This window comes from Ovis aries, chromosome 2 (assembly GCF_016772045.2).
Source record: "Ovis aries strain OAR_USU_Benz2616 breed Rambouillet chromosome 2, ARS-UI_Ramb_v3.0, whole genome shotgun sequence".
NCBI classification, from domain to species: Eukaryota; Metazoa; Chordata; class Mammalia; order Artiodactyla; family Bovidae; genus Ovis; species Ovis aries.
The window spans coordinates 174,982,650-175,009,923 of NC_056055.1; the positions used below are offsets into that span (position 1 = coordinate 174,982,650).

Genomic DNA, 27,274 nt, shown 5'->3' on the forward strand with positions numbered 1-27,274 from the left:
TTCATGCAAACCAGCCCTGCTTTATATAACTATATTTTTAAACAGTGTAAGATTTTGTTTGAGGAAAGAGTTTGGCTGTTTTTCTTAAAATAGTGTGATTGAGGTATAATTCACAGAAGAGACTGTACAGCTCTGACTTTTTACATACACCCTTGTGGCCACCCAGCTCAGAATACAGATTACAACATCTTAGGAAGTTCACTTACACCCTTCCCCAGAAGTAAGCACTGTAGTGACTTCATTCACATTTTTGTCCCATAGATTTCATTTCTCAGGTGTTCGTTTGTTTAATTTTTCAAATTCTCTGCTATAGCACTTTACTGTTTACAGAATACTTTGACACTGTCTTACTTGTTGTTCTTTGAGTCTTCTGACATTTAATGGACATCTTTACAGGTTAAGAGATGAATAAAAGCCCCTGTTTTCCATTGCTGATAATTTGGTGGGAGAAGACGTATGTTTAATTAAATATGTGAACTGTGAGAGAGGTTATTATGGTAGAGTGTCATCAGCAGAGAGTATAGAGATCAATGAATTCTTTCCTAAGGAAGGTGGAGGGTTTGGGGAGAGGTCAGCATTTGAACTGGATCACTGAAGGGCATATGGAATTTTGATATACATTTTTAGAGTGAAAGGAAAAAAGTTTAGCAAGAATGTAGTAGAATCTGCAGAGAAAGAATAGGTCATGGTGGAGGGGAATTCTTAAAAACTATGCTAACATTTGTACCATTTTTTTTTCCATTGTAATTTTTCCTAAAATGAGTGTCATAGAACTGATGAGTCTTGGAGAATTTCTGTTTTTTCTTCCCTTTTTTTTTTTTTTTTTTTGGTTTTTAGTAGATAGCAAATTCACATGATATGAAAATAAATATGCATATATACACAAATACATTTCCTGAATAAAATTGAGTGTTTTTGCATATATTTAAAAGCCATTTCTACTTCCTTTTATTTTATGATCCTATTCTTTATTTTTACTTTATTATAAAGGCCTCCCCTAGTCTAAGATTGTAAAAGAATTCTCTCAGGATTTCCTCAAGCATGTTTCAACCATTCCTCAAGAATGGTTTCATTGTATTTAAATCATTCAGACATTTGGTATTCTGCTGTAGGATGTAAGCTATGAATCAGTTGATTCTTTTTGAGCTAGTTTCCTAGTTGCAACACCACTTACTGAACAACCTATCTTTTCCACACCGGTTTGGTATGCTTTTATTTTATATTAAATTCTTGTGCCTATTAAAGTCTCCTTCTGAATTTTTTTTTCTGTTCCTTTGGTCTTTCAACCTTCTGCATTAGTGCCGCAATATTTTTACTCAGTGGGGCTTTTTATTTTAAATGTACAGCTAGTTCCGCTGCATTGGTGGTGTTCTTTTTTGGCTGTTGTGAACTTAATGCCCAGTTAGGTTTTTTTTTTTTTTTTTTAATTACTGATATTCACTAAGAGGAAAGCATCCTAGGAACTTATTTGAAAAACTTGGGAATTTCCCCTTCTCTGCCCCTCCTTTGCCCTCCCCGCCATTGGCTATCTGTTTTACATATGGTAATATAAGTTTCCTTGTCACTCTTTCCATGCATCTCACCCTCTCCTTCCTCCCCTGCCCTCCGTGTCCATTAGTCTCTGCTCTCTATGCCTGTGTCTCCATTGCTGCACTGCAAATAACTTCTCAGTACCGTCTTTCTAGATTATATATATATGCTTTAGTATAGGAGGTATATCTTTCTCTTTCTGTATAATAGGCTCTAGGTTCATCGGCCTCATTAGAACCGACTCGAATGCTTTCCTTCTTATGTCTTGAGTTATGGTCCGTTGTATGGAATACACAGCTTCTTTAAAACCTGGGAACTTTTGAAGAAAGCACTAACCATTCTGTCTCTAGACTGCTATACTCACCTACAGATTCTGGACTTGAACTGCAGTATTTCCAGCCTCCAGCCACCTCTGCTCACTTCAGACTGGTCCCTACAATCCTAATTGGCAAGAACCAAGTCCTTAATACCTATCCTGTTGCTCCTGTTTGTCCTGAATTCAGTGGTTTTTGTATACTGACAAACTCCTTGGTTTATCTGAAGGCAAGGGGAGAGTCTGTCAGCAATCAAGGACCTCTCTGTTCAGTCCTGAAATGGGTTTTTCCTCCAGTTGCATGGCTTGTTCCTATACTTATGCTACTAAATGTATGAAGCTATGTAATTATACCACCCCCTAGATTTTCTCTAACTGTTGAATATATTGTGAAGTAAGGAAATGCATTATACCCTTAAAGCTGTCTATTCATTTATCTTTGTTTAAAAAGTCTGAACATAGGGCCAACATATACTTGAGCTCAGTGTTTGATACTCAGTTTTTAGTATTTTTATACTAAAATAAAAATAGTATACTACCAAATTATAGATATTGAGAGCATGTTACATTTGTTAATAAGAAGAGCTGACATCTCAATGATTTTTCCTACCTAAGAAAACAGGATAACAATTAGAATCTAGTTTATGCCACTAAAAATTGCAGCTGTTTAAAACAAAAACAGTTATTTTGTTCATGCTGCGTGTTCATTTATGTTAGCCAGAGGCTCTTCTCCACATTGCTCAGAAATTCATGCTGACAGAAGTCTCTTTGTTGACACGACACTTCCATGATCATAGAAGACAGAAGAAAAGGTGAATCATATACCGCTTCTTAACCTTCTGTCTAGAAGTGACATGGCACTGCCACTCAAATTTCATTAGTCAGAGGAATTAACATGGCCATGCCTAAGTTCAAGTGGTTAAAGAAGTGCTTTCCTATCAAGTGGCTAGAATGAGAAAAGCAAACATTTGTGAACAGTTCTGGTGATTCATTCATTATCTTTCCACTTAAGTCTTTTGTTTTATTTAATGGCTTTTAAAGTTTTCTTCCTATGATTTTTGCATGATCCTTGTTGAATTTATTTCTTGATGTTTTGTTTTTTTTCTTGGTATTGAAGGTAGACTTTTTTCCATTTTATATTTTGACTGATGGTTGCTTGTATATATCAACTGTTGGTTTCTGTATGCTGGTTTTATACTATATGAAACCTTTAGTTTCTTTTTCAGTCAAGTCTATTGATTTTCCAGATTTTCATTCTTTTTTCAAATGATAAATGGTTCTAGTCTTACTGAAAAAAGTAAACTTAATCTTTTCCTGTAGTCTCTACTAATTTACTTTTGCTTTTGTTATTGCAATATAATGTCTAATAATTATGAAATTGAACATTTTTTCTTGTTCTTAGTTGGCTCTGTGGCTGAGATATGTTTTTATCAATAAGAACTATACATTTATTATTCCTATCTTGAATATTGCTGTCAGGAAGATTGTTTTGTTTTTTTGCCTAGTGTCTTTTTAGTGTTGTGTGTGTGCTTAGTCATTCAGTCCAACTCTTTGCAACCCCATGAACTGTCACCCGCCAGGCTCCTCTGTCCATGGGGATTCTCCAGGCAAGAATACTGGAGTGGGTTGCCATGCCCTCCTCCAGGGGATCTTCCCAACCCAGGGGTTGAAATCAGGTTCCCCACATTGCAGGTGGGTTCTTTACTGTCTGAGCCACCAGGAAAGCCCTTTAGTGTGTATGAATTAATCATGACTTTTTTCTCCTGGATCTATTAAAATGAAAATAAATTGACTAATATCAAGGCTTCCTGGAATGAATCCCACTCTTTTAATGCATTTGGCATTTGCTTGCAGTTATTTAGAATTTTTAAACAGTACTCACAAAAAACTATGGTTGTTATTTCATTTAAATTTTTGGAAAACTTCCCAGTTTTTCCTCTATGCTAGAATGGGTTTCCATTGTATTAAAATGATCTGCCCGAGAATGCACTGGCAGTGCAGTGGTTAGAATGCCGCCGCACCTTCACTGCAGGGCGCGCAGGTTCAGTCCCTGGTCAGGCAGCTAAGGTTCTGCGTGCTGTGTGATACCGCCATAAATAAAGTGAAATAAAAATCTGCTTTTACTGACAGGAATTCTCAACTAAAACTCTTGAGTCTGGCATATAAAATTTCTTGTTTAGATTTTCTCTCTCTTCTTCGGTCAGTTTTGTGTGAGCTATATTTTCCTGAAAAAAGTATCCATTTCTAAGAGTTGGCAGAGTTTAGTAATATCCAGTTAGAATATATTTTTTTGGTTGCTTATTTTAATACTACATTGTGGTTAGACAATTTCTCATTTAGTTTCTAGGATGCTTTCTTTGTAGCCCAATGTCCTTGTTTGTTTGTTTTTTTGGGCTGGTGGGTCTTGCTTTCTCCAGTTGCAGCACGTGGGGGCTACTCTTCATTGTGGTGCACAGGCTTCCCATTGCTGTGGCTTCTCCTGTCGAGGAACACAGGCTCCTTGCACGTGGGCTTCACGCCATTGCAGCACGCCGTCTTCAGTGGTTGTGGCATGTGGGTTTAGTTGCCCTACAGCATGTGGAGTCTTCCCAGACCAGTGATTGAACCCATGTCCCCTGCATTGGCAGGCAAGTTCTTGACCACTGGACCACTAGTGAAGTCCCCAGTGCCAGTTTTCATAAATGTTCCGCAAGCACTTTGAAGGGAGGCCTAGTTCCTTGTTTGTGTGCTTACCTGTGTGCTCAGTTTTATTCAACTCTGCGACCTTGTGGATGCCAGACTCCATGGTCCATGGAATTTTCCAGGCAGGAATAATACTAAAGCGGGTTGCCATTTCCTACTCGAGGGGATCTTACATCTGTGAAGGGGGAAGTTAACTTATTATATTACATAGTCCATTCTGAAGGAGATCAACCCTGGGATTTCTTTGGAGGGAATGATGCTAAAGCTGAAGCTCCAGTACTTTGGCCACCTCATGCGAAGAGCTGACTCATTGGAAAAGACTCTGATGCTGGGAGGGATTGGGGGCAGGAGGAGAAGGGGACAACCCAGGATGAGATGGCTGGATGGCATCACGGACTCGATGGACGTGAGTCTGAGTGAACTCCGGGAGATGGTGATGGACAGGGAGGCCTGGCGTGCTGCGATTCATGGGGTCGCAAAGAGTCGGACACGACTGAGTGACTGAACTGAACTGAACTGAACATAGGCCTTCTGTGTTTTTTTGTGGGGTTTGTGGTCTACCATATCTTCCCTAAAGTGCAAGTTTAAAGTATCTTGTGAATACTTTTTATTTCTCTACCAGTAATATAGTTTTGTCTCTTTGTATTTATCCCTTTACCTCCTATAGTTTCAGCTTTACTAATATTGTTCTCTTAACTGATACATATCTTTTCATTTTGATGTGTACCCTCTAACTTTCTTGGTCTCATTTGTGCTTTTTGGCCTGAACTCTACCTTGCTTTCTTTTTCTGATATTCCTTTGCATAACTTTTTATTATTTTTAGTCATTTTTGAGTAAGTTAATTGTGTATACACACACACATATAGCACAGAGTTAGGTTTTATTTTGTGATCCAGGCTAATACTATTTTAATGTATGTTAAACCCAATTACATTTATTGATATGAGAGAGAGGGTTTTTAATTTGTTTTCTTTTTATAGTTGAAATGATTTTTCATTATGTGGTAACTTTGCTTTTGCTTGTATGTGCAGTTCTGATATTCAGAAAGTTTACGTTTTATTTTAATGGTTACTTTTGTTATTATAATTTTATCTTATATCCTCCATTCTCTATTGGTTCCCTACCGGGAAGTGTGTTAAAACTAGCGTGTTTCATCTTCCTTTCTCTTCCCTTCCCTCTCAACGGCATGATTTTAGTAAATATTTTACAGCTTTCCTTTGCACAGTCAAATGCAGTTATCCATCATTTGATTGACCATCTGTTGACTTTCATTTGTTACGGGTGGGAGGCAGTCAGCAAATTCACTTTGGATCTGCCTTTACGTAAGCCCTCCGCCTTCAGGTCATACCATATACACTGTATTCTGTCGCTCTTAATTCCCACGCTTGTTTTTTAAGTCATAGTTTTTTAGATAAATATATGCATAGTTCATTGAAGATAAATTTGTTATGGTTTCCTAATTTATCTCTTGGCTGATTGAAATTTGGTCCTTTTTCAAGGGTTTGGTGAAAGAGATGAGTTCACGGGACTAATTTTCCCTGCGTGTATGTGCAGCAGGGTTATTTGTAGTCTTTGCCTGAATGACAGATTGGCTTGATCTACAACCTATGGCTCATACTTTGTTTTCGTACGAATTTTTCTACTGTATCCTGACATTAGTTGTTCCTTTGGGGAAATCTGAGGCCAGCCCTTGATTATTAATTTCTCCCCCATAAGTAACTGGATATTTTTCTCTTCCTAAGCTATTTTTATAGACCAGTAAGTTTACTAGGATATGTCTTGATATTGACTGCTCTAAAATGACTTAAAAGTTTCCATGCAGGCAGTAGTATATTTAAAAAAAAAAAAAGTGCTCTGCTGGATTTATCTGTTGTCATGGGCTTCAGCTAGTTAGGAAGGGAGTATATTTAGAGAGACTGTTATTTATATAAAGATTTAAAGCAATGCCCCCTGCCCCCAAAATAGACTTGTAAGTTTTCTTCTAAGTAAGCTTTTTTGTTGAGGCAAAACTTAAGTACAGAGAATGCACAAATCACAAGTGTACAGTTCCGTTAGCTTTCAGTGAAATACCTGTATAATCTACCCCCAGATCAGGAAGTCAAACATTCCTTATTAGCATTTCCAAGAGCTACCCTTTGAGCTTTTTCTTTACAGTCACTGCTACCCGCTTCTCTGAGGATAACCTTTTCCTTTTCTGTATTGCTGTATAGTACTCTAACCATACTTTTCCTGATAGTTAAGTTGTTTTCAATCTTTTTCCCACTCCCAGTTGTGGTTAAAAACACATAACTGTCAGTAAGTGTGTCATAGTGATTGGCTCATTCTTCTATTAAAATGGACATTTGGATAGTCTCCAGTTTGGGTCTTATGATATGTACATGTCTTTTGGTTCATCTGATGTATATATGTGTGCATTTCTGTTCAGTGTATACCTGCGGGTGGAGTTATTGAATTATTGGGTCATAGATTGTATGCATACACAATTTAGTAAAGACTGAAAATGGTTTCCCATAATGGTTGTAATGGTTTATATTCCCAAGAGCAGTGAATGAAAGCAGTGTACATCCTCAGCACTCAGTATTGCTGGTCCTTTTAGCCATTCTGGTAAATTTATGGTTCTCCATAAATATCTCATATTTTTATGTCATGTGAGAACAAAAATGCCACTGAAAGTTCATATGGAAAAAATCTGTTTGGTAAATCAAAAAGACTGGCTTACTGGCTTACTTCATTATCTTGATTGGTTTAGGTTCAGCCTAAACATGTGAAGGAAGCTTTCAGATTACTGAATAAATCAATCATCCGTGTGGAAACACCTGATGTCAATCTCGATCAAGAAGAAGATGCCCAGATGGAGGTTGATGAGGGCCCAGATGGCATCAATGGTGAGGTGTCTGTTCATGACTGTTCTAGAGTTAGGGGCCAAAATGTTCTCTAAGATATCGTGATGAAAGTGCACTTACTAATGGTTATGAAGTCTGTGTAGCAAAAAGGGGAAAAATAGATAATGAATTTTATTAACTATTTATAAGTTAAAATATAATCAAATAGTTGATATAAAATATATATGCTTGAAAGACTTGAGAGAAAATACACCAAAATGGAGATAGTGGACTTAATATTGCAAATGCACTTTTAGATCATGAAATCTTTTTTTATCTCCCATTCTTCCCATTTCTTCCGAATGGGTATTTGTCTTCACTAGTAGCATTTATAAAATTGCTTCTAATTTATTTGTACAGTTACTGAATACTGGGTATAATTATATGGTTGTTTTAAAATTAGTATTAAAATATGAATAGTATATTTATAAAAGCACCTGGTAGGAGGGTATTGGCACAGGAAGAAGATTTAAATGGTCAGTATTTCACTTAGGTCATGCTGATAGCCCTGCTCCTGTGAGTGGAATTAACGGCCACAGTGAAGACATGAACCAAGATTCTGTTCCAAAAGCCTCCTTAAGGCTGGGCTTCTCCGAATACTGCCGAATCTCTAACCTTATTGTGCTTCACCTCAGAAAGATGGAAGAAGGTGAGGCCATACCTAGTGCTGCTCTTATGCTGTGTCATTTACATAAGCTGTATTCACATAAACTGCTTGTGCTTGGCTAAAGATTGTGTTGTTTTGTCAGAAGAGATGATAAATTTTTAAGACGAGCTCACTTTGGCAGACAAAATCTATGAGAGAATGTCAGCATATCTACCAACCTGGATGTTTTCCCTACAAGTTCATTGTCAGAGGTTTATGACTCATTTTTACTAATGTCCTTGGCCTATTCTAATATTTGTTAAGCCAAATCTGGGATCTGATAATATATAAAGAAGCACTTAACAAACTTCTTGCAGATGTAAAATCTCCCTTCTTTATGATGGCTTTGTTTAAAATGGATGAAATCCTTCATTCCCAACTCATGCTTTCAGTTGCTGTTGACAAATATTGTCTAGGTGGTGAAGCATAAGAAAGTGAAGGAAACACCTTCGTACTTTGAAATCATAATAGCTTTAAGAAAATTGTTTATCATCTCTTTTTTTTTTTTTAATTTTTCTTTTCAAGATAAAGTAAGGATACTTTAACTGAAAGAATATGGCAGGTTATTTTAGGCTTAAGCTGGAATGTTGCAAACCTTATTTTAGCAGATATGTTTTCTGACAGATTGGTTATCTGATCTATACATTATTTTGTCTGTTGTGTATGCAAACTCTAAGAATTGGCAAAATAGCTTGCTATCAAGATAATTTAATCCTTTTTAAATGAATTCTTTTGTTGCAGAAGAGGATGAGTCTGCATTAAAGAGGAGTGAACTTGTTAACTGGTACTTGAAGGAAATTGAATCAGAAATAGATTCTGAAGAGGAACTGATAAATAAAAAGAGAATCATTGAGAAAGTTATTTATCGACTCACCCACTATGTACGTATATAATTAAGTTTGCTGGGGTATTACTGAGGGAAGGTTTTCATGTTTCATATCTTTGTAGGTTTCTTAGATGTTCATTTACTTTGAATCCTGAGGGTCTAGTCAGAATTAAAAATTGTTTAAAATAAGAGACTTACTAATTAATTGACTATTTCTTCTGCCAAAATAAGCAGAATTTATGTTAAAGCTGGGAAAGCGAATTTTGGATCTTAGTATTTGAGTGTTTTTAACCTTTGTTTTTCACTCTGCCATAAACCTTCAAGCAGCCTGACCACTATCATCTGAATTCTGCATTCTATCCTTCCTCCTGTTCTTATCTCCCCCCATTACCCAGTTTACAGTCTGCTCCATATATTTTTTCTTATACTTCCCAATTCATTCATTCTCCTTTTATAATACTTGCTTGGCAAAACTCCACCTTTGGTTAAAACTAGTTTGTTTACTGTACCTGTATCTAAGAAGTTAAAAGTATCTGGAGAAAAGCATACAATCACATACTCACTCTTACTTTACATTAATGACCACAGATCTCAAATGGACAGTTCTTAACTTCTGTCTTATCTACTTCACAGTAGCACTGACCTCACAGTAGCAATTCCCGCTGCCATTACTTTTCCCTCATCTGTTCAGTCTCCCACTCTCTTAAAGGACCCTTACATACATACCATCTCACTGCTCCAGTCACCGCTATTTTCAGTATTCAACCTGTTGGCAGCGTCTGTCACAGTTGATCACTCCTAGAAATACTTTGTTTGCTTGGCTTCTGAGTCACCATATTCTCCTGGGTCTTCTCACTGTTATTTCCTCCTCTTCTCTCTCTCTCTCTCTTCTCTTTTTTTAAATTTTGAGCTGTGTGATTCTGTTTTATTTTCTCTTTTGGCCACATAACATGGCATGTGGGATCTTAGTTTCCCAGCCAGTGATCAAACTTGTGCCCCCTGCAGTGTAAGCACTGAATCTAAACCACTGGACCACCAGGGAAGTCCCTCCTTTTTTATTTTTCTGGCTCTTTCTCCTGTCACTTTTTAAATGAAGTACTATATGTAATCCTCAAACCTCTTTTTCTGTTTACATTCATTGCCTAAGTAAACTCATTTGGTTCCATGAATTGAGAACCATTTGTGAACCCATACTTAAATCTCCAGCTCTCACCCGTCCTCTAAATTCCTGATCTATATAGCTAGCTGCTTACTCACAAATTAATAGGCATCTCACACTCAGTGTGTTCAAAACAGTGACTTCCCTATAGTTTCACTTACTCAGTTGCTTTAGGCCAGACATCTTAGAATAAAGTTTGATTCCTTTCCCCTCACAACTGTCTTTTATCAGCAAAGCTCATGAGCCTGTCTTCAGCGTTCTCTGTTCTCTTTTCACCACCATCACAGCTACCCAAGCCACCATGCCTGGAGTTGCACAGGTGCCTCCTAACTGTCCACCCTTGCAGTGGCTCTCTGCCCAGCAGCCAAACAGATCTTTTAACAAATGAAATTGTTTTAGTGTGCTGCCTTTCTTCCCTCATGTTTAGAATAAGATCAATCTCTGTACCATGGCCCGCAGAACCTTCTGCACAACCAGGCCCCTGCCCACCTCATTGTCTTCATTTCATAACCTCTTTCCTTTCCCATTCTGCACAGTGACACTGGCCTTGTCACTGTTCCTTAGACACACCAGGTATGAAGGCTTTTATACTTGCCCTTTGTTTCTTTCCCCATATTCCCTCCTCCATTCTAATATCTGCTCAAATGTTGCCTTCTCAAAGTAGTTCTTGCTTAGTCTGTTGAAATAGCAGCCTTCCTCCTTGCTGTCACCCCCTTACCCTGCTTGTTTCTTCACAGTGTTTGTCACTGCCCGGCAGTATAGTCTTTGTTTAGGTGTTTAATAATGTGCAGCCACCATGAGGGCAGGGACTTTATTTTGTCAATCCCCTGTATCTGCAGTGGTACCTAGCTCAGAGAGGGTTCAAATACTTGTTAAATGATTGAATTTTTCTGTTCAAATGGCAAGAGATTGCATTTAACTTCACAGTACTCACTTTATAAATATTATAGTTGTCACACATCAGAGTTTATCATCTGATGAACTATTTCCCTGCAGAACTAAATGAGTCTGTGATTACAGGTGGGGGGATTTGAAGAACTATTCCATTCAAAATTTAATAAATAATATGTATAAAAATAGAGCTGAAGTGGGGGTAGTATTGTGCTCGGAGTTGTCTGTCTAGTGGACGATATGTTTGCATCAGGCCAGCCCTTCCCTTCCTAGCGGCCCTGGAATCAGTGTTAAGATAAAAATAATTCATGCAAAAAGTCCACATTGGGACACATTGTAAAACAAACTGATCTAAATTGGACTTATGTTTTTAAGTTTGATTCACCTCCTGAGCCAATTTGGTACAAAAGACTATGGAACTTGTACTGTGCTGATCAAGTGTGCTTTCTATGAAGATGTGTTAGTACATCTTCATAGAGTACTTGAAAGTGTCTAATCTGTCTTAGTCGTATTAGTTAGTGTTCATACTGTTGGAGTTTTCCATTTTTAGGATCAAATCACTATTTCCTGAGTTCCTCTGTATGGGCCTTAGGTAGAAGTCTTTGTTTGTGGACATATTAGACTGACTTATAATATCATGGCTTCAAATCTGTCATCAAGTTTATTAAGCCACATGGCATGTTCTACTTTTCTTTTTTTTAATAGTTAATAGATCAAAGTGAAAATTTTTACGTTAATTATCTTTTGATTCTACTTCTAACTGAATTATGAATGGGTGATATATGAAAGAGTTCAGTGACCAGTAAATTAAAAATTAACATAATATTAAGTATTAATATTTGAATGATAAATAGAATGGTAAACATATTTATCAGGATTTATACAATTACATGATCATAAAATCATATGTTTTTTGAAGTTATTTTTAAGTACATGATGTGATATACTAGGGAACCTGGTTAAAATCAGACATTTAGAAGGAGGATCAAGTCCTATGTATCTTATCATTCTTATAATATTGCTAAAGAACTGAGGACAACCATTTGTATTTCATAGGATCATGTTCTAATTGAGCTCACCCAAGCTGGATTGAAAGGATCCACAGAAGGAAGTGAGAGCTATGAAGAAGATCCCTACTTAGTAGTTAACCCTAACTACTTGCTTGAAGATTGAGCTATTGAAAGAAACTGGAGAAACTATGGCCCTCCACCTCGGGCCTGGAGTCTGGATGGAGTTCTGCTAGCCAGAGAAATGCTTCTGGGAGCGATGATTCAGGAAGATTTACTTTGAGGAATAAGAACCAAGTTGATTGTCCTATCCTATATTGTCACATTCCTTTTATACCAACACAGGTTTTATCCCCCTTTAGTGTGCTTCTTGTCTAAAAAAAGTTGGATTGCAATAATGTGTTGTTTCTATATCTAAGACCTTGTGTTTTCATGTGTAGAAAAAGGTCTGCTGCTTATATGTTATGTGATATCGTATTGGAGAAACAACTTTTTTCAAGTATCAATTACTGCTTTTTTTCACCAGAAAAAATTTTTCAGCAGTTGTCTATTAGATTTATTTCTAGTCTACTCAAATTATTGCTTCCATTTATTCATGAATATAGAAAAGGGATGGAAATATGACATTATGGTAAACATTTAAGCATAACATCTTGTGAGGAGAGTCCTTATTAGAATTTGATAGTATGAAAGCTAAGAGGCCTTGGAGATGATTTTAAAAGTTAAATCAAGTTCTATTTGTTTTTTTTAAGAGTTTATGAAAATAAAACATTTATTATACTTTTCCACTACTCTTTAATAACTTTAAAAATTTCTATGTTCTAAGAGTAAGGTCTCAGAATTATTTTCTGACTGCTTTTTTAAGGGAACTTTATCATTTTCTATATTATAACCATCCTTAAATTTTTTCAAAGAAAATTATTGCTGTTTATGATACTAACAGTCTCTGAGGCTTTAGCTTTGATCAGTATGTTTATGATGTACCTGTTCCTATTGTTGCAGCTTTTGGCAACAAATGGGAAATGGCATTTTTCTATATATACAACCACCCTTATATTTTACAGCATTTTTCTAGGAAAAGAATTACTGCAGTTTATGATGCTAACAGTCTCTGAGGCTTAGCTTTGATCATAGGTTCATGGTGTAGAAGTTACTGTTGTTGCAGCTTTTGACAGTAGATGGTATTTGGGGGGTCTGGGGGGCTAGTCAGGGAATGTTTATACATGTTACTCACGATCACTAATAGAAACTTCACTCACCACTAAAGGTAAGGGAGATTGGAGACAGAAGTTGCACAGTTAGCAGATATAGGGTATAAACTTGTGTGAAAGCTACGTTACTAATGGGGGTAGGCAAGCCTTTTGAGACGAGGAAACTTCAGTGTACAGGATCTCAGACATTGTTGAGCAGGAGCTGCTGGAGTAAGGCATGGACTAAGACAGAAGGTTCCAGTAAATAGGTGATAGGAAGAACAACTAGTAAAAACTCAGAAAACAGCAAGAAAGAGTTCCTTCCCTGCACTAGTTCCCAGCTTGATAAAGAAGATGGGTACGGCGTTTCTGAATAGAGAAACGCCTGACAGGAATTTGAACTTCAGCTCGATCAAAGGAAAGTGTGATGGCCAGGGAAGATGAGTCGCTTAATGGTGAGTCTGTCTTCTCCCCCAATTTTGCTGTTAGTGAAAGTGGGGACTCTAAAGCAAAGTGAGACCATTAATACAACTAAAATAAGTTTTTATACATCTGAGTAGGTGTGCTTCCATTTTCACACATCCCCTCTACATGTTACTTGTCAGAGAAGTGAAGTGGCTAATGGGTGATGGATTATGTATAAGGTCTTTATGAAGAAAATTAGACAAGTATTTAGTAAGTGGATAGATGTAAATTGTTTCTGAAAAGGACATCTTGAATATTGTAAATTGTCAGCCATCACTTTAATCTGTTTTCAACCAAATCCCAACAGATGTCCATCAGAAAGGAAATGACTACATAAATTATGATAACAGCCATGCTCTCTGCATTATACAAACTAAAATGAGGGAAACGAAGATGTTTGAAATGGAAATATCTCTAGGACATATGGAAAAGATGTGCAAATAAAGCCATGGAGCACCTGAATATATGACACAAATATTAACAAACCTAAGGGAAAATAGACAGCAAAACAATAGTAGTAGGCTTAAGTATCCCACTTTCATCAGTGGACATTATCAGTGAGGAAGCATAGACTTCAAGTAGTATGTTTAGACCAGATGAGCTTAACAGGCACAGACCATTCTGTGCAAAAGCAACAGAATACAGATTCTTCTTAAGCATAAATGGAACAGTGTTTAGGATAGATCATATGTTGGGCCACAAAACAAGTCTTACTATGTTAAAGATGACTGAAATAGGCATGTTTTCTGACTAATATAAAACAAAACTACAGGCAGAAACCTGAAGTTTTCAAAAATATATAGGAATTAAGCAACACTCTACTTAACCAGTCAGTCAAAGAAATCAAGAGAGAAATTTTAAAATGAAACACGAAAATGGAAAAATGACATAGCGAAACTTGATGGGAGGCAGCAAAAGCAATCCAAGAGGGAAGTTCGTAGGGATAAATGCCTTTATCAAAAAACAAAGATCTCAGCCTAACTTTATATCTTGGGTGGGGTGGGAAATAGAGCCCAAAGTTGGTAGGAAAGAGCAATAAAACTAAGGGGTTTTTTTTTCTTTTTAAGGTAAAAGTGACCAAACTTAACTAGACTCACCAAAAAAAAAAAAAAAAAAAGATATACCACAGAATTATATAAAGAATCATAAGATGTTGATATTCACCAGCAAATTGGACAACCTAGTAGATAAACTGCCACTGCTGCTAAGTCGCTTCAGTCGTATCCAACCCTGTGTGACCCCATAGACGGCAAGCCCGTCCCTGGGATTCTCCAGTCAAGAACACTGGAGTGGGTTGCCATTTCCCTCTCCAATGCATGAAAGTGAGAAGTGAAAGTGAAGTCACTCAGTCATGTCCGACTCTTAGCGACCCCATGGACTGCAGCCTGACAGGCTCCTCCATCCGTGGGATTTGCCAGGCAAGAGTATTGGAGTGGGTTGCCATTGCCTTCTCCAGACAAACTGCTAGAAAAACACTATCAATCATGACAAAAATGGAAAATCTAGTTAGTCTGCTTAGTAATGAGATTGAAGAAAAAGAAACCTCCCAACAAAGTCCAGGGCCATATGGCTTCACTGATGACTTCCACCAAACATTTAAAGATGAATTAATACCAGTCCTTATCAAACATTTTCCAAAAATGGAAGAGGAGGTACTACTTCCAAATACATTTCATGAAGCCAGCATTACCTTGATACCAAAATGAGACAAGGACCTAAAGAAGAGAAAATTACAGGCCAATATCCTTGATGTACAAAATAGATGGAAAAATCCTCAACAAAACAGCAAAGTTAATATGTTAAAATGATCAAGTGGGATTGTTCCAGGTATGCAAGGATGATTCAGTATCTGGAGATCAAGCAATGTATTATACAGCTTAACAAAATGGATAAAAATCCTTGTCATCCCCATAGATAAGGGAAAAAGGTATTCGATAAAATTCAACATTGAATTATTTTTAAAAACATCAAAGTGAGTATAGAGGGAAAGTATCTCAACATAATAAAGACTAAATGGCGAGCCCACAGCTAATCATACTCTTGGGGAGGAGACAAGAATGCCCATTCTCAGTATTTTTATTCAATAAATAAAAATGGAATCTTAGCCAAAACTAGGAAAGAAAGGCATCCAAAGAAGTAAAATTGTCATGCAGATAATATGATCTTGCATATAGAAATCCCTAAAGACACCACCAAAAAAAAACAGTTGGGTTCTTACTGATGGTCAAATGGTTAAGAATCTGCCTGCCAGTGTAGAAGATATAGGTTCAGTTCCTGATCAGAGAATTAAAATCCCACATGCCGCAACTATTGAAGCCCATGTGGTCTGGAGCCACAAGTAGAAAGTCAGTGTACCAGAACAAGATCTCTGCATGACACTGAAGATCCCGCTTACTACAACCAAGACCTGATGCAGCCAAGTATTTATTTTTTTATGTATCAGAAAAAGGAGATAATCCCATTTACAGTTGTATAATTTAAAAATACCTAGGAATAAATTTAACCAAGGAGGTAAAAAACCTGTATACTGAAAAATATAAGACAGTAGTGAGAGAAATTGAAGAAGACAATGATAAGCAGAAAGATATTCCATGCATACAGATTGGAAGAATTAATATTGTTAACATGCCCCTTCATTTTAAAATCCTTCATTACACATTCAGTGCAGTCTCTCAAAATACCAATGGCATTTTTCATAGAAACAGACAATCGTACGATTGTATGGAATCACAAAAGATCCTGAATAGCCAAAGCAATATTGAGAAAGAACAAAGCTGCAGGCATCATGTGTCCTTATTTCAAGCTATATTACATAGGTATAGTAGAACTATGGTATTGGTACAGTAAAGGAAAGACATTCTCCTAAATGGTGTTGGGAAAACTAGATCGCTACGTTACACTATTCACAGAAGTTAAAAATGGATTTAAGGGCATAAAACCTGAAATCATAAACTTATAGAAGAAAACACAGATGGTAGGCTCCTTGACATCAGTCTTAGCAATGGCTTTTTGGATTTGACACTAAAGCAAGAGCAACAAAAGCAAAAATAAATTGGACATCAAACCAAAAATTACTGCACAGCAAGGAAAGCCATCAGTCAAAGGAAAACCTTTGCAGGTAATATCTGATAGGGGTTAATATCCAAAATATATAAACACATAATAACAGCAATCTAAAAGAGGCCAATGAGCAGAATAAGCATTTTTCCGAAGAAGATATTCACATTGCCAACAGGCGCATGAAGAGGTGCTCAATATTACTAATCATCAAAATGAAAAAGCCACAATGAGATATCAATTACACCTGTTATTAGAAAGGTTATAAAGAAAAAAAATAAGTGTTAGCAAGGATGTGAAGAAAATAGAACCCTTGTGTACTATTGGTGAGAACCTCTGTATGGAAAACAGAAGTTTCCCCCAAAAAAAAACTAAAAATAGAACTACCATGTAATCTAGCAATTCCACTTCTAGGTATTTTATCTGAAGAAAATGAAAACGCTAATTCAAAAGGATATATGCACCCTCATGTTCATTGCCACAATATTTATGATAGCCCAGACATGGAGGCAACCTGTGTTCACTGACGGATAAACGGCTAAAGAAACTGTGTATAATCAAATATTACTCAGTTCTGGAAAGAAATCTTTTCATTTGTGACATGGGTGAACCCAGAGGGCATTATGCTATATGAAATGTCAGGCAGAGAAGGACAAATAGTGTAGAATCTAAAAAAAATGTTTCCATAAAAACTGAACTCATAGGTACAAAGAACAGACTGATGATTGCCAGAGGTGAAGGTGGTCAAACGGCACAAACTTCCAGTTACAAAGTAAATGTCATGGGGCTATAATGTGCATCGTGGTGGTTATAGTTACTGCTGTCTATCTGAAAGTTGCTGAGAGTAGATCGTAAACATTCTTGCCACATACAAGAAAAAAATTTGTATATTAATGATGGATATGTTGACTAGGCTCACTGTGGTGGTTTTGTGCAATGTATATGACTGTGTTGTACACCTGAGACAAATACAATGTTACATGTCAGTTGTGTCCTTAAAAATTAATTTTAAAAAGGGAAAATATGAGCATTTCTTATAACTTTGCAGTAGAAGAGGCTTTTAAAAAATATATCTAGAGAGCAATAAAGAAATTAATGAATTTGACTACACCAAAATTTAATACATTAAAAATCAAAAACCAAAGCTACAGATTTGGAGAATGTTTTGTCAACCTATAATACTAGCAAAAGGATTAATGTCCAGAATAAATAAGCTGCAGATGAGAATATGCTATATATAATTACTATATATGTATATAATTATATATAATTTCAGTAGCTATATATTTTCTCAATTTACAATGGTAATAAAGTTTATTTCCCAAAATAGATACAGAGCTGATACAAATAAATTTTTTAAATCATTCAAAATTATAAAAACACTAATAATTTGATAGTATTCTAATAGCATTGGTAGGTTTGCTAGGAATTTAATGTTGTAATACACTACTGGTTGGACTGTAAATTGGGACACTGCTTTCAGGGGAAAATTTGTTAGTACCATTAGAAGTTAAAGCATGGCTGACTACCCTATTACCCAGCAAGTGTACTCCAGTATTTTTCCTGAAGAAATACCTATCTGTGTATAGACAAAGGCGTCGATGACGACACCCAATCAACAAAATGATGGGGGAGCACCACACAATACAGCCCTTGAAAATAATCAGATATATCAGTATTTACACAAGGGAAAGATCTCCAAGTGTGCTATACGGTACAAATGCTAGTTGTACGTCAGTACTCACATTATAGTACCTCTTACTTTGTATACTTGTAGGGAAAACTATTGATGTACATACAGATATAATAAATGATGGATATTTCATAGGAAGTACCTGGGATTAGGTATAAGACAAATGGAAATATTTTATCTAAATTTCAGGGATATTTATGATAATACATTTATTTACTATTTCTATAATTATATATATTTAGAGAGAGAACGATGATTATAAACAGATGAATTTGAAAATGGTATATTGACCTGGGGCTGTCAGGGTCACCTTGAAAATTCCACTAAATGAAATAAAACTATTTCTATTTATATATGTATATATATCACATATTTCTAAGACAGTTCCAAGGAAAAAATGATAGGAGAGGCCATGTCCTTTCATTAAGTGAATAGATAGACAAGGACTAAAAAGTCTAGAAACACATCTAGATAAATATTTCATTTCCTTTTTTTTTCCACTCCACTGGGTCTTTGTTGCTTTGTGTGGGCTTTCTCCAGTTGAGGTGAGTGGGCTTCTCACTGCAGCCTCTTGTGGAGTACAGGTTTTAGGCAGCAGGCTTCAGTAGTTGCAGCTTGCAGGCTCAGCAGCTGTCATGTGCAGCCTCTTGGGCACACAGGCTTGGTAGTGGAAGCTTGTGGGCTTCACAGCACAGGCTCAGTAGTTGTGGCACATGTGCTTAGTTGCTCCATGGCATGTGGAATCTTCCTGGACCAGGGATTAAACCCACGTTCCCTGCATTGGCAGGCAGATTCTTATCTACTGTGCCATCAGGGAAGTCCCAAATACTTGGCTTCTGATAAATGGCATTTCAAATAGTGGGGAAGGAATGGCCTATGCAACAACCCATTAGAAGTTTAGAAACTCTGGTAACATGCAACATAAAGATGGAATAAAGATCTAAAGATTAGAAACAAGAATATTAAATAATACATTTGACACAAGCTTTCAAAAATATGGTACTAAGTAATGTATTTTGAAGGATACACTTCAAATAAGCCAAATTTTAAAACAGGGGGACTTTTTTTTTCTATCACATTTTAATACATGATATCCAAACTATTGAGTTCCTATGTCATAATAAGTTAAATAATAAAATTGTACAAAGGATATGAACCTAAATCTCAGAAGAAAAACAGGTAGCCATTTAACATGAAAAACTACCCCTCCAAACCAAAAATGTGTCCAAATGTGAATTTATAACAGGTTGTGAGCAAACTAGAGAGATTTAGACACACTTAGCTATAAGCAGGATTTAAGTTTGAAGAAACCTGCTTTGGATTGCAATCAAAATTCCAAATGGGCACACCATTGAGTTAGCAACTTAATTTCTAAAACTCTTATCTTAAATGTGGGACAAAGATGTATAGCTAAAAATATTAATTTGCAACATATTAAAATTAAGAATCAACCAATATTCAATATGCAAGAGGTTAAACTGAAGTGCAGAGAAAAAAAGCTAAGGAACACTGCATTAAACATAGTTCCATGTATCTTTTATATATTTGAAATGTTATACACATATATGCATTTGTTTATGTAATAATAATAGCTATCATTGAGTTGCAAGGTTCTAAATATGCTAATGAATGACCTCATTTAATTCTCACAACCCTGTATATCCCCATTCTACAGCTGAGAAAACAGAGACAGAAATTAAGTAACTTCCACCAGATGAGACTTAAACTCCTGGCACTCTGACTCCTGAATACCATTAATATATACAGAGAAAGAAAATTGGAAGGAAGCACAGTATTGAAAATGATTATCCTAGAAAGGGAAACAAAGAGGGGAATTAGTAAATTTTTATACATATTTCTATACTGTTTGAATCTTTTATAAAATGTATTCATCATGTATATACTTATGTATATTTAAAGGAGGAAAAAAGTTTGGTGAGGAACTCACTTTTGTTCTGCTATGTAAATAAATTTTAAGATAATTTGTAAGTAAGAAAAACATATTAGTACACTCCAAGAGTTGGTGATGGACAGGGAGGCCTGGCGCGCTGCAGTCCATGGGGTTGCAGAGTCAGACATGACTGAGTGACTGAACTGAAGTAAGAAAAAATGTGAAGGACTTTTTTCTTCACTTTCCAGTTTTCTTGGCTTAAATTGTATGAGAAGTTTGAGGTTATTGTGCCATCTCTATGGCTTTAAAATTTTTTGATATTGCATTGATGAATCATACTGCTCATGGGGTTCTCAAGGCAGGAATACTGAATTGGTTTGCCATTACCTTCTCCAGTGGGCCACATTTTGTCAGAACTCTCCACCATGACCCGTCCATCTTGGGTGGCCCTACATGGCATGGCTCATAGTTTCATGGAGTTAGACAAGGCTGTTTCATGTGATCAGATTGGTTAGTTTTCTGTGATTGTGGTTTTCAGTCTGTCTGCCCTCTGATGGAGAAGGACAAGAGGCTTACGAAAGCTTCCTGATCAGATAGACTGACTGAGGGAGATACTAGGTCTTGTTCTGATGGCCTGAGCCATGCTCAGTAAATCTTTAATCCAATTTTCTGTTGATGGGTGGAGCTGTGCTCACTCCCTGCTATCTATCTCCTATGGTGGAGGTAATGAAGATTATGGTGACCTCCCTCAAAAGATCCCATGCATGTACTGCTACAGTCCGTGCCCCCAACCTGCAGCAGGCCACCACTGACCCACGCCTTCTCCAGAGACTCCTGGACAACCACAGGCAACTCTCCTGTGGGGTCACTGTTCCTTTCCCCTGGGTCCTGGTGCACAAGGTTCTGTTGTGCCCTCCAAGAGTCTATTTCTCAGTCCTGTGCAAGTTCTGGTGGGGTTAATGGTGACCTCCTCCAAGAGGACTTATGCCATAACCACACCCAGAGCCCCTGTCCCTGCGGCAGACGACTGCCGACCGGTACCTCCACAGGAGTCGCTCAGACACAGTTCTGTCTCAGTCTTTGTGGGGTCCCAGGTCCTGGTGCACGCAAGGTTTATTTGAGCGTCTCTGGCGGAAATGGGGTTTGATTCTAAAGGTGAATTCGCCCCTCCTACCTTCTTGCTGGGGCTTCTCCTTTGCCCTTGGACGTGGGGTATCTCCTCACAGCCACTCCAGTGAAGTGCCGGTGCCACTCCTGATCTTGGACATAGGGTATCTCCTCTCCTCTGGCTGCTTACCGCTCCAGCGGGGCCACTGGATTCCTTATACTGACAAAGAAGGCAAGAATATACAATAGGGCAAAGACAGCCTCTTCAGTAAGTGGTGCTGGTTCCAAATAGGAAAAGGAGTAGGTCAAGGCTATATATTGTCACCGTGCTTATTTAACTTATATGCAGAGTACATCATGAGAAATGCTGGGCTGGAGGATGCACAAGCTGGAATCAAGATTGCCAGGAGAAATATCAATAACCTCAGATATGCAGATAACACCACCTTTATGGCAGAAAGTGAAGAAGAACTAAAGAGCCTCTTGATGAAAGTGAAAGAAGAGAGTGAAAAAATTGGCTTAAAGCTCAACATTCAGAAAACAAAGATCATGGCATCTGGTCCCATCACTTCTGGCGAACAGATGAAGAAACAGTGGAAACGGTGGCAGACTTTATTTTGGGGGGCTCCAAAATCACTGCAGATGGTGACTGCAGCCATGAAATAAAAAGACGCTTACTCCTTGGAAGAAAAGCTATGACCAACCTAGACAGCATATTAAAAAGCAAACACATTACTTTGTCAACAAAGATCCGTCTAGTCAGGGCTATAGTTTTACCAGTAGTCATGCATGGGTGTGAGTTGGTTAATAAAGAAGGCTGAGCGCTAAAGACTTGATGCTTTTGAACTGTGGTGTTGGAGAAGACTCTTGAGAGTCCCTTGGACTGCAAGGAGATCCAACCAGTCCATCCTAAAGGAAATCAGTCCTGAATGCTCATTGGAAGGACTGATGTTGAAGCTTAAACTCCAATATTTTAGCCACATGATGCGAAAAGCTGATTTATTTGAAAAGACCCTGATGCTGGGAAAGATTGAAGGCAGGAGGAGAAGGGGCTGACAGAGGATGAGATGGTTGGATGACATCACCGACTAAGTGGACATGAGTTTGGGTAAACTCTGGGAGTTGCTGATGGACAGGGAGGCCTGGCATGTTGCCATCCATGGGGTCGCAAAGAGTCGGACACAACTGAGCTACTGAACTGAACTGGACTGATGAATCATGTACTGATTTCATTATTGTAGATAATCCTGTTACATATTAAGTGTTAATAGTTGCTTGGTATTTTACAACCTCAACTGAAGTTATAAAGTAAGTATTCCACAAACCTCCTGACAGTTCCTTGAAGATGGAGCTGGCCTGGCATTTAGTCCTTATTGTCCTTTTAAGTTTTTCTTGCTGGGGTTTAGACTGGGACTCTGATAAAAATTTCATCTCAGCTGCTGGTCCTCTAACCAACAACTTGCTACACAATCTGAGGGATCCCCTGGGAAACCAGGATCCTCCCTTTGTAGCAGAAGATGAAGAAATTTATGTTTGTCGCCAGCCACTGCCTGCATTCCTGCCAGAGTACTTTAGAAGTGTCCGTGCCAGTATGATCACCCATTACAAAGTATTTCTGCCATGGGCACAACTTCTCCCAGAAGGAATCTCGGAGAACCCAGACAAGGGAACAGTGCTGTGCTATCGGCAACTGCTTGAGGCCCTCAAGACTGCTCAGCTTCAGCCCCTGGTGGTTCTACACCACCAGACCCTCCCTGCCAGCACTCTCCAGAGAACTGAGGCCTTTGCCGATCTCTTTGCTGCCTATGCCTCCTTCGCCTTCCGCTCCTTTGGGGACCTAGTTGAGATCTGGTTCACTTTTAGTGACTTGGAGCGAGTGATCACGAAGCTTCCCCACCAGGAATCAAGATCTTCACGTCTGCAGATCCTCACTGATGCCCACAGAAAAGCCTATGAGATTTACCATGAGAAATATGCTGCTCAAGGTGAGTTCACACAACCCTGATGGCTGACCCACCGCAGCCTTCATCATCCACCTTCATCCACCCTTCTTAAAGCAGGACTCAGCATTTCTTTCCACTTACTTTCAACAGTCCCCTCATAGCTATTTATAAGTGAGAAATTAATACCATCCTGAGGATTTCTTGGTGGAGGTAGGTAGGGATGGCTTGCATTGTACCATGCCCAATATCCCCTTTGAAAAATGTCTTTAAACCCTCCTTACCTAGTCTTGAGTCTACACTATTATCAATTATCTTTCTCTTTCCTTCTTCAGTCTTGCCTCCCTGACTCTCCCTAGGATTTCAAGATTGCCCATTCTCTTTCAGCCTCCCTGCTTTCTTTTTTATGTTTTAATTTTTTTAATTTTGACCATGCTTCATGGCTTGGGAGACCTTAATTCCCCAATGAGGGGTCAAAACCATGCCCCGTATAGTGGAAGCTCAGAGTCCTAACCACTGGACCACCTGAGAAACCTTGAGCCTCCCTGTTTTTCTTATGTAAAGCGAATTACATGTTCTAGTTGAAGCTTATATTCCAGCAGGGGAGACAAATACAAGATAAAATAATGATATGCTGATGGATAGTGAGAAGGGCATGATTACAATTGTCCATATTCCTGCTTCATAGCTAATGTAAGCTTCCCATTCACTGGGTCTGGACAGATTCAGGACATTGATTCTAATATATTCCCTAGATGAATCTGAGGTATACTAATTTTGAGAACCAATTAGATTAGATTAATTAGATTAATTAGATTAGATATGCTTTCTAGTTTTTATTATATACTGTAATTTGTATACATACTATATATCTGTATACTTGTATATTCTACTTTTTAAATTTATTTTTAATTGGAAGATAATTACTTTACAATTTTGTGCTGGTTTCTGCCTTACAATAACATGAATCCCATAAGTATACATATTCCCCCTCCCTCTTAAACTTCCCTCCCATACCATATTCTACTTTTGAAACTTAACACTTTTAATTAATATATTCTCATTTTAATAAAAACTCTTTGAAAATATGATTTTCAGTGTTCTTACATGTTCACATTATATTAATGGCTCATTTAAAATATTTCATTTTTACATACCAGTTTAATTTCCACAGTTAAAAATTACGTTGCAGTGAACATATGTATAAATGCTTGCCTTCAGATAAATTCTGACAGACTCTTTTTTTTTAAAATTATTTATGTAATTTATGGCTGTGCCGTCTTCATTGCTGTGCGTGGGCTTTCTCTAGCTGCACAGTGAGATGTGCAGGCTTCTCACCGAGGTGCCTTCCCCTGTGCTCCCAGGCCCTATGCTTGAGGGCTTCAGTAGCTTCAGTGCCTGGACTTAGCTCCCCATGGCACGTGGGACCTTCCTGGACCAGAGATCAAACCTGTGTCCCCTGTTTCGGCAGGCAGATTCTTTAGCACTGAGGCACCAGCGAAGCCCTCTGAGATTCTTGAAACTGAAATTACTGGGTCAGAAGATGCGCTTTCTTTAAGACTTCAAAGGATGTTGCTAAATTATTTTGCAGAAAAGTTGTAACTTTATACTAACAACTACAAAATTGTTCTTCTGACCCTACTCAGCCTGTTTTCAGTGATGTAATTGTTTTATCATTGGTGTAGACAGAAAGAGTTGATAACCGATCTATAATAAAAATAGAAAAGAGTTTTATTCAAGCCAAATGAGGACTAGATCTTTGGAGAGAGCCTCTCAGAAAGCTCTGAGGAATTCCTCAAGAAAAGCATGGTTTTAAGCACAGTTTTATATTTCGTCAGAAAAAAAGAACATGAACCATGACAGGGGTACATTCCTGCAAAGTTTTGAAAAAAGACAGATTAGCAAGTGCACAGCGAGTGTGTGTGGCTTGCCACCCGGGAAGGAAGCCTTATTATCAAAGGTGTACTCTCTCTGACGTCCCAGGAAAAGAGGCATTCATCTCTATCTTCACAACAGACATTCTTTACTTCCGGACAATGCATCTTCTTTAATGCTTAAAGCACATGGACAATGTATGTTTAATAGACTACAAAACGGGATGTTCTAGTTAGCATAAAGTTTATGTTAAATCATGCATAAGCCAGAATGACTTCCCCGTATCTCAGTACATGAAACTTTTCTTCCATCATTGGTAATTTGATGGCTGAAAACTATTATCGCCTTATATTCTTTATTTGCATGTGTTCAATTATAGAGAGGTTAAACATTTTTTCTGTGTTTAAAATAAAATCAGGGCAAGGGAAAAAAGAGTGGGAATGTGGATAGGGCTAATTTAGATATGATTGTCAAAAAGGCTGTCCTTGGACCACCTTTTTAGCCAAGTCGAAGGAGGGAGAGAGCAACCACAGGATCTGGAGGATTATAAGCCACTGGGTGAGAAAACAACCCTGCCGAGGGAACCACAAAAGCCCAGCTGTCGGTTTCACAAACTGTAGAGCAAAGGAGAAGAGGAGATGCCGGATTTGAAACTGGTTTCTTTAAAAGCCTATCATGGGATGAGTGAGAAAATAAATAAATATTTATTGACTGTAATTCTACTGAAGAAGCTTTGAGTAAAATGAACTTTGAAAGAAGGCGAAGTTAGACATGGATCATCCGAAGCGGAAGAAAATCTGTCTTATGTTGAGGGCTAATTCCATAGAATTATTTTAAATTATAAGGCTATATATACATGTTTGTTAAAATGTTCTACATATTTCATCAGGTTTTCGTAGTTTGATCCTCATCAGGCTACTAAAGACTATTTCTTTCTTAAACTCATATTTGCCTTCTTTTCTTCTTCTGCTCATTCCTCCAGCCCACATTTCATGTTTTATCAACATCACTAGATTGTCTGTCCCTGATATAATATAGGACACTAAGTAAATTCTCTTCTCAGTCTCTTTACTATTCCAAAGGCAGTTTCCTTCTTCCTTTCTCTCTCTCATTCATCCCCTGCTTTTTAATCCAATTCCATAGCTTTGTTGTTCTTTGTAAAATACATTTTTAATATACCCAAATAAGTTACATATGTTGATTAAAAGCAAAATATAACTTTTCAAAAGCAGGGATACTGAATAATATCCCCTGAACTGAAAAGAAATTTTGAGACCAAAAATTGAAGAAGGCAACTCCATAAAGTGTAATTATGGGGTTTATTGTGGGTAACTTACATATGGGTTGGATTGGCGATCTGGAAGCATTTGCAGCTGCATTCCCCACTGCTGGGCTTCCCTGAGAGCTCAGTTGGTAAGAATCCATCTGCAATGCAGGAGACCCTGATTCAATTCCTGGGTCGGGAAGATCCCCTGGAGAAGAGATAGGTTGCCCACTCCAGTATTGTGGGGCTTCCCTTGTGGCTCAGCTGGTAAAGAATCCGCCTGCAATGCGGGAGACCTGGGTTCCATCCCTGGGTTGGGAAGATCCCCTGGAGAAGGGAAAGGCTACCCACCCCAGTATTCTGGCCTGGAGAATTCCATGAACCGTATAGCCCATGGACACAACAAAATGTCGGACTCGACTGAGCGACTTTCACTTCCCCACTGCCAAAAGGGGTACAGGGAATTTAAAGGGGCCAAAGCTAAAAATACAAGCTGACTACTAAGGGAGTAGCACATTTGCACCAATAGGAGCCGGGGGTTTTTCCTCCCCCTTGGGGTCTCATGACCATTTTTCCTTGTGGACCATTAACTATCTGTGTTAGTTGAAGAGCATTCTTCTAGTTCTTGCATCACATGAAGACAGGGGTAAAAGTTGATAGGAAAGTTATCTGGCTTGGGTACATTTCTTGTGAGTACACTAGAGCTCAGTCACGCAGGAAGGGAAGTGGGTAGGACTGCAGGCCTAAGAAGGAGCTGACAAAATGCAGTCAGTGTGATTCAGCCACATAATAGTTAACATCCACGAAGTGACCACACAGTCCAGCAGTTAAGCTATAACAATACTGTGATGGTTT

General features: G+C 37.9%; 2 protein-coding genes and 1 long non-coding RNA gene across 4 annotated transcripts in view; 2 read left to right on the top strand and 1 right to left on the bottom strand.

Moving 5' to 3' along the window:
- The window catches only part of MCM6 (minichromosome maintenance complex component 6), a 35,245-nt gene extending 22,517 nt beyond the window's left edge, over positions 1-12,728 (top strand). Inside the window, exons 14-17 of the mRNA XM_004004727.5 lie at positions 7,276-7,411; positions 7,902-8,057; positions 8,796-8,935; positions 11,987-12,728. Coding sequence (XP_004004776.2) covers positions 7,276-7,411; positions 7,902-8,057; positions 8,796-8,935; positions 11,987-12,103 — 549 coding nt within the window. The 3' untranslated portion in view covers positions 12,104-12,728. The remainder of the gene's footprint in view (positions 1-7,275; positions 7,412-7,901; positions 8,058-8,795; positions 8,936-11,986) is intronic.
- Positions 1-26,988, bottom strand: LOC132659221 (uncharacterized). 2 transcript variants are annotated; one of them, XR_009599361.1, is made up of 3 exons: positions 26,493-26,883; positions 21,408-21,560; positions 1-4,700 (listed from the first exon to the last, which is right to left on the bottom strand). It is a non-coding gene; the product is annotated as an uncharacterized LOC132659221 (long non-coding RNA). The 2 variants fall into 2 exon arrangements; XR_009599360.1 differs by lacking the exon at positions 1-4,700 and having other exon boundaries at positions 19,338-21,560; positions 26,493-26,988.
- LCT (lactase) overlaps positions 22,671-27,274 on the top strand; it is a 50,948-nt gene continuing 46,344 nt past the window's right edge. The window contains exon 1 of the mRNA XM_004004728.5: positions 22,671-23,325. Within this exon, the coding sequence (XP_004004777.3) occupies positions 22,686-23,325 (640 nt within the window). The 5' untranslated portion in view covers positions 22,671-22,685. The remainder of the gene's footprint in view (positions 23,326-27,274) is intronic.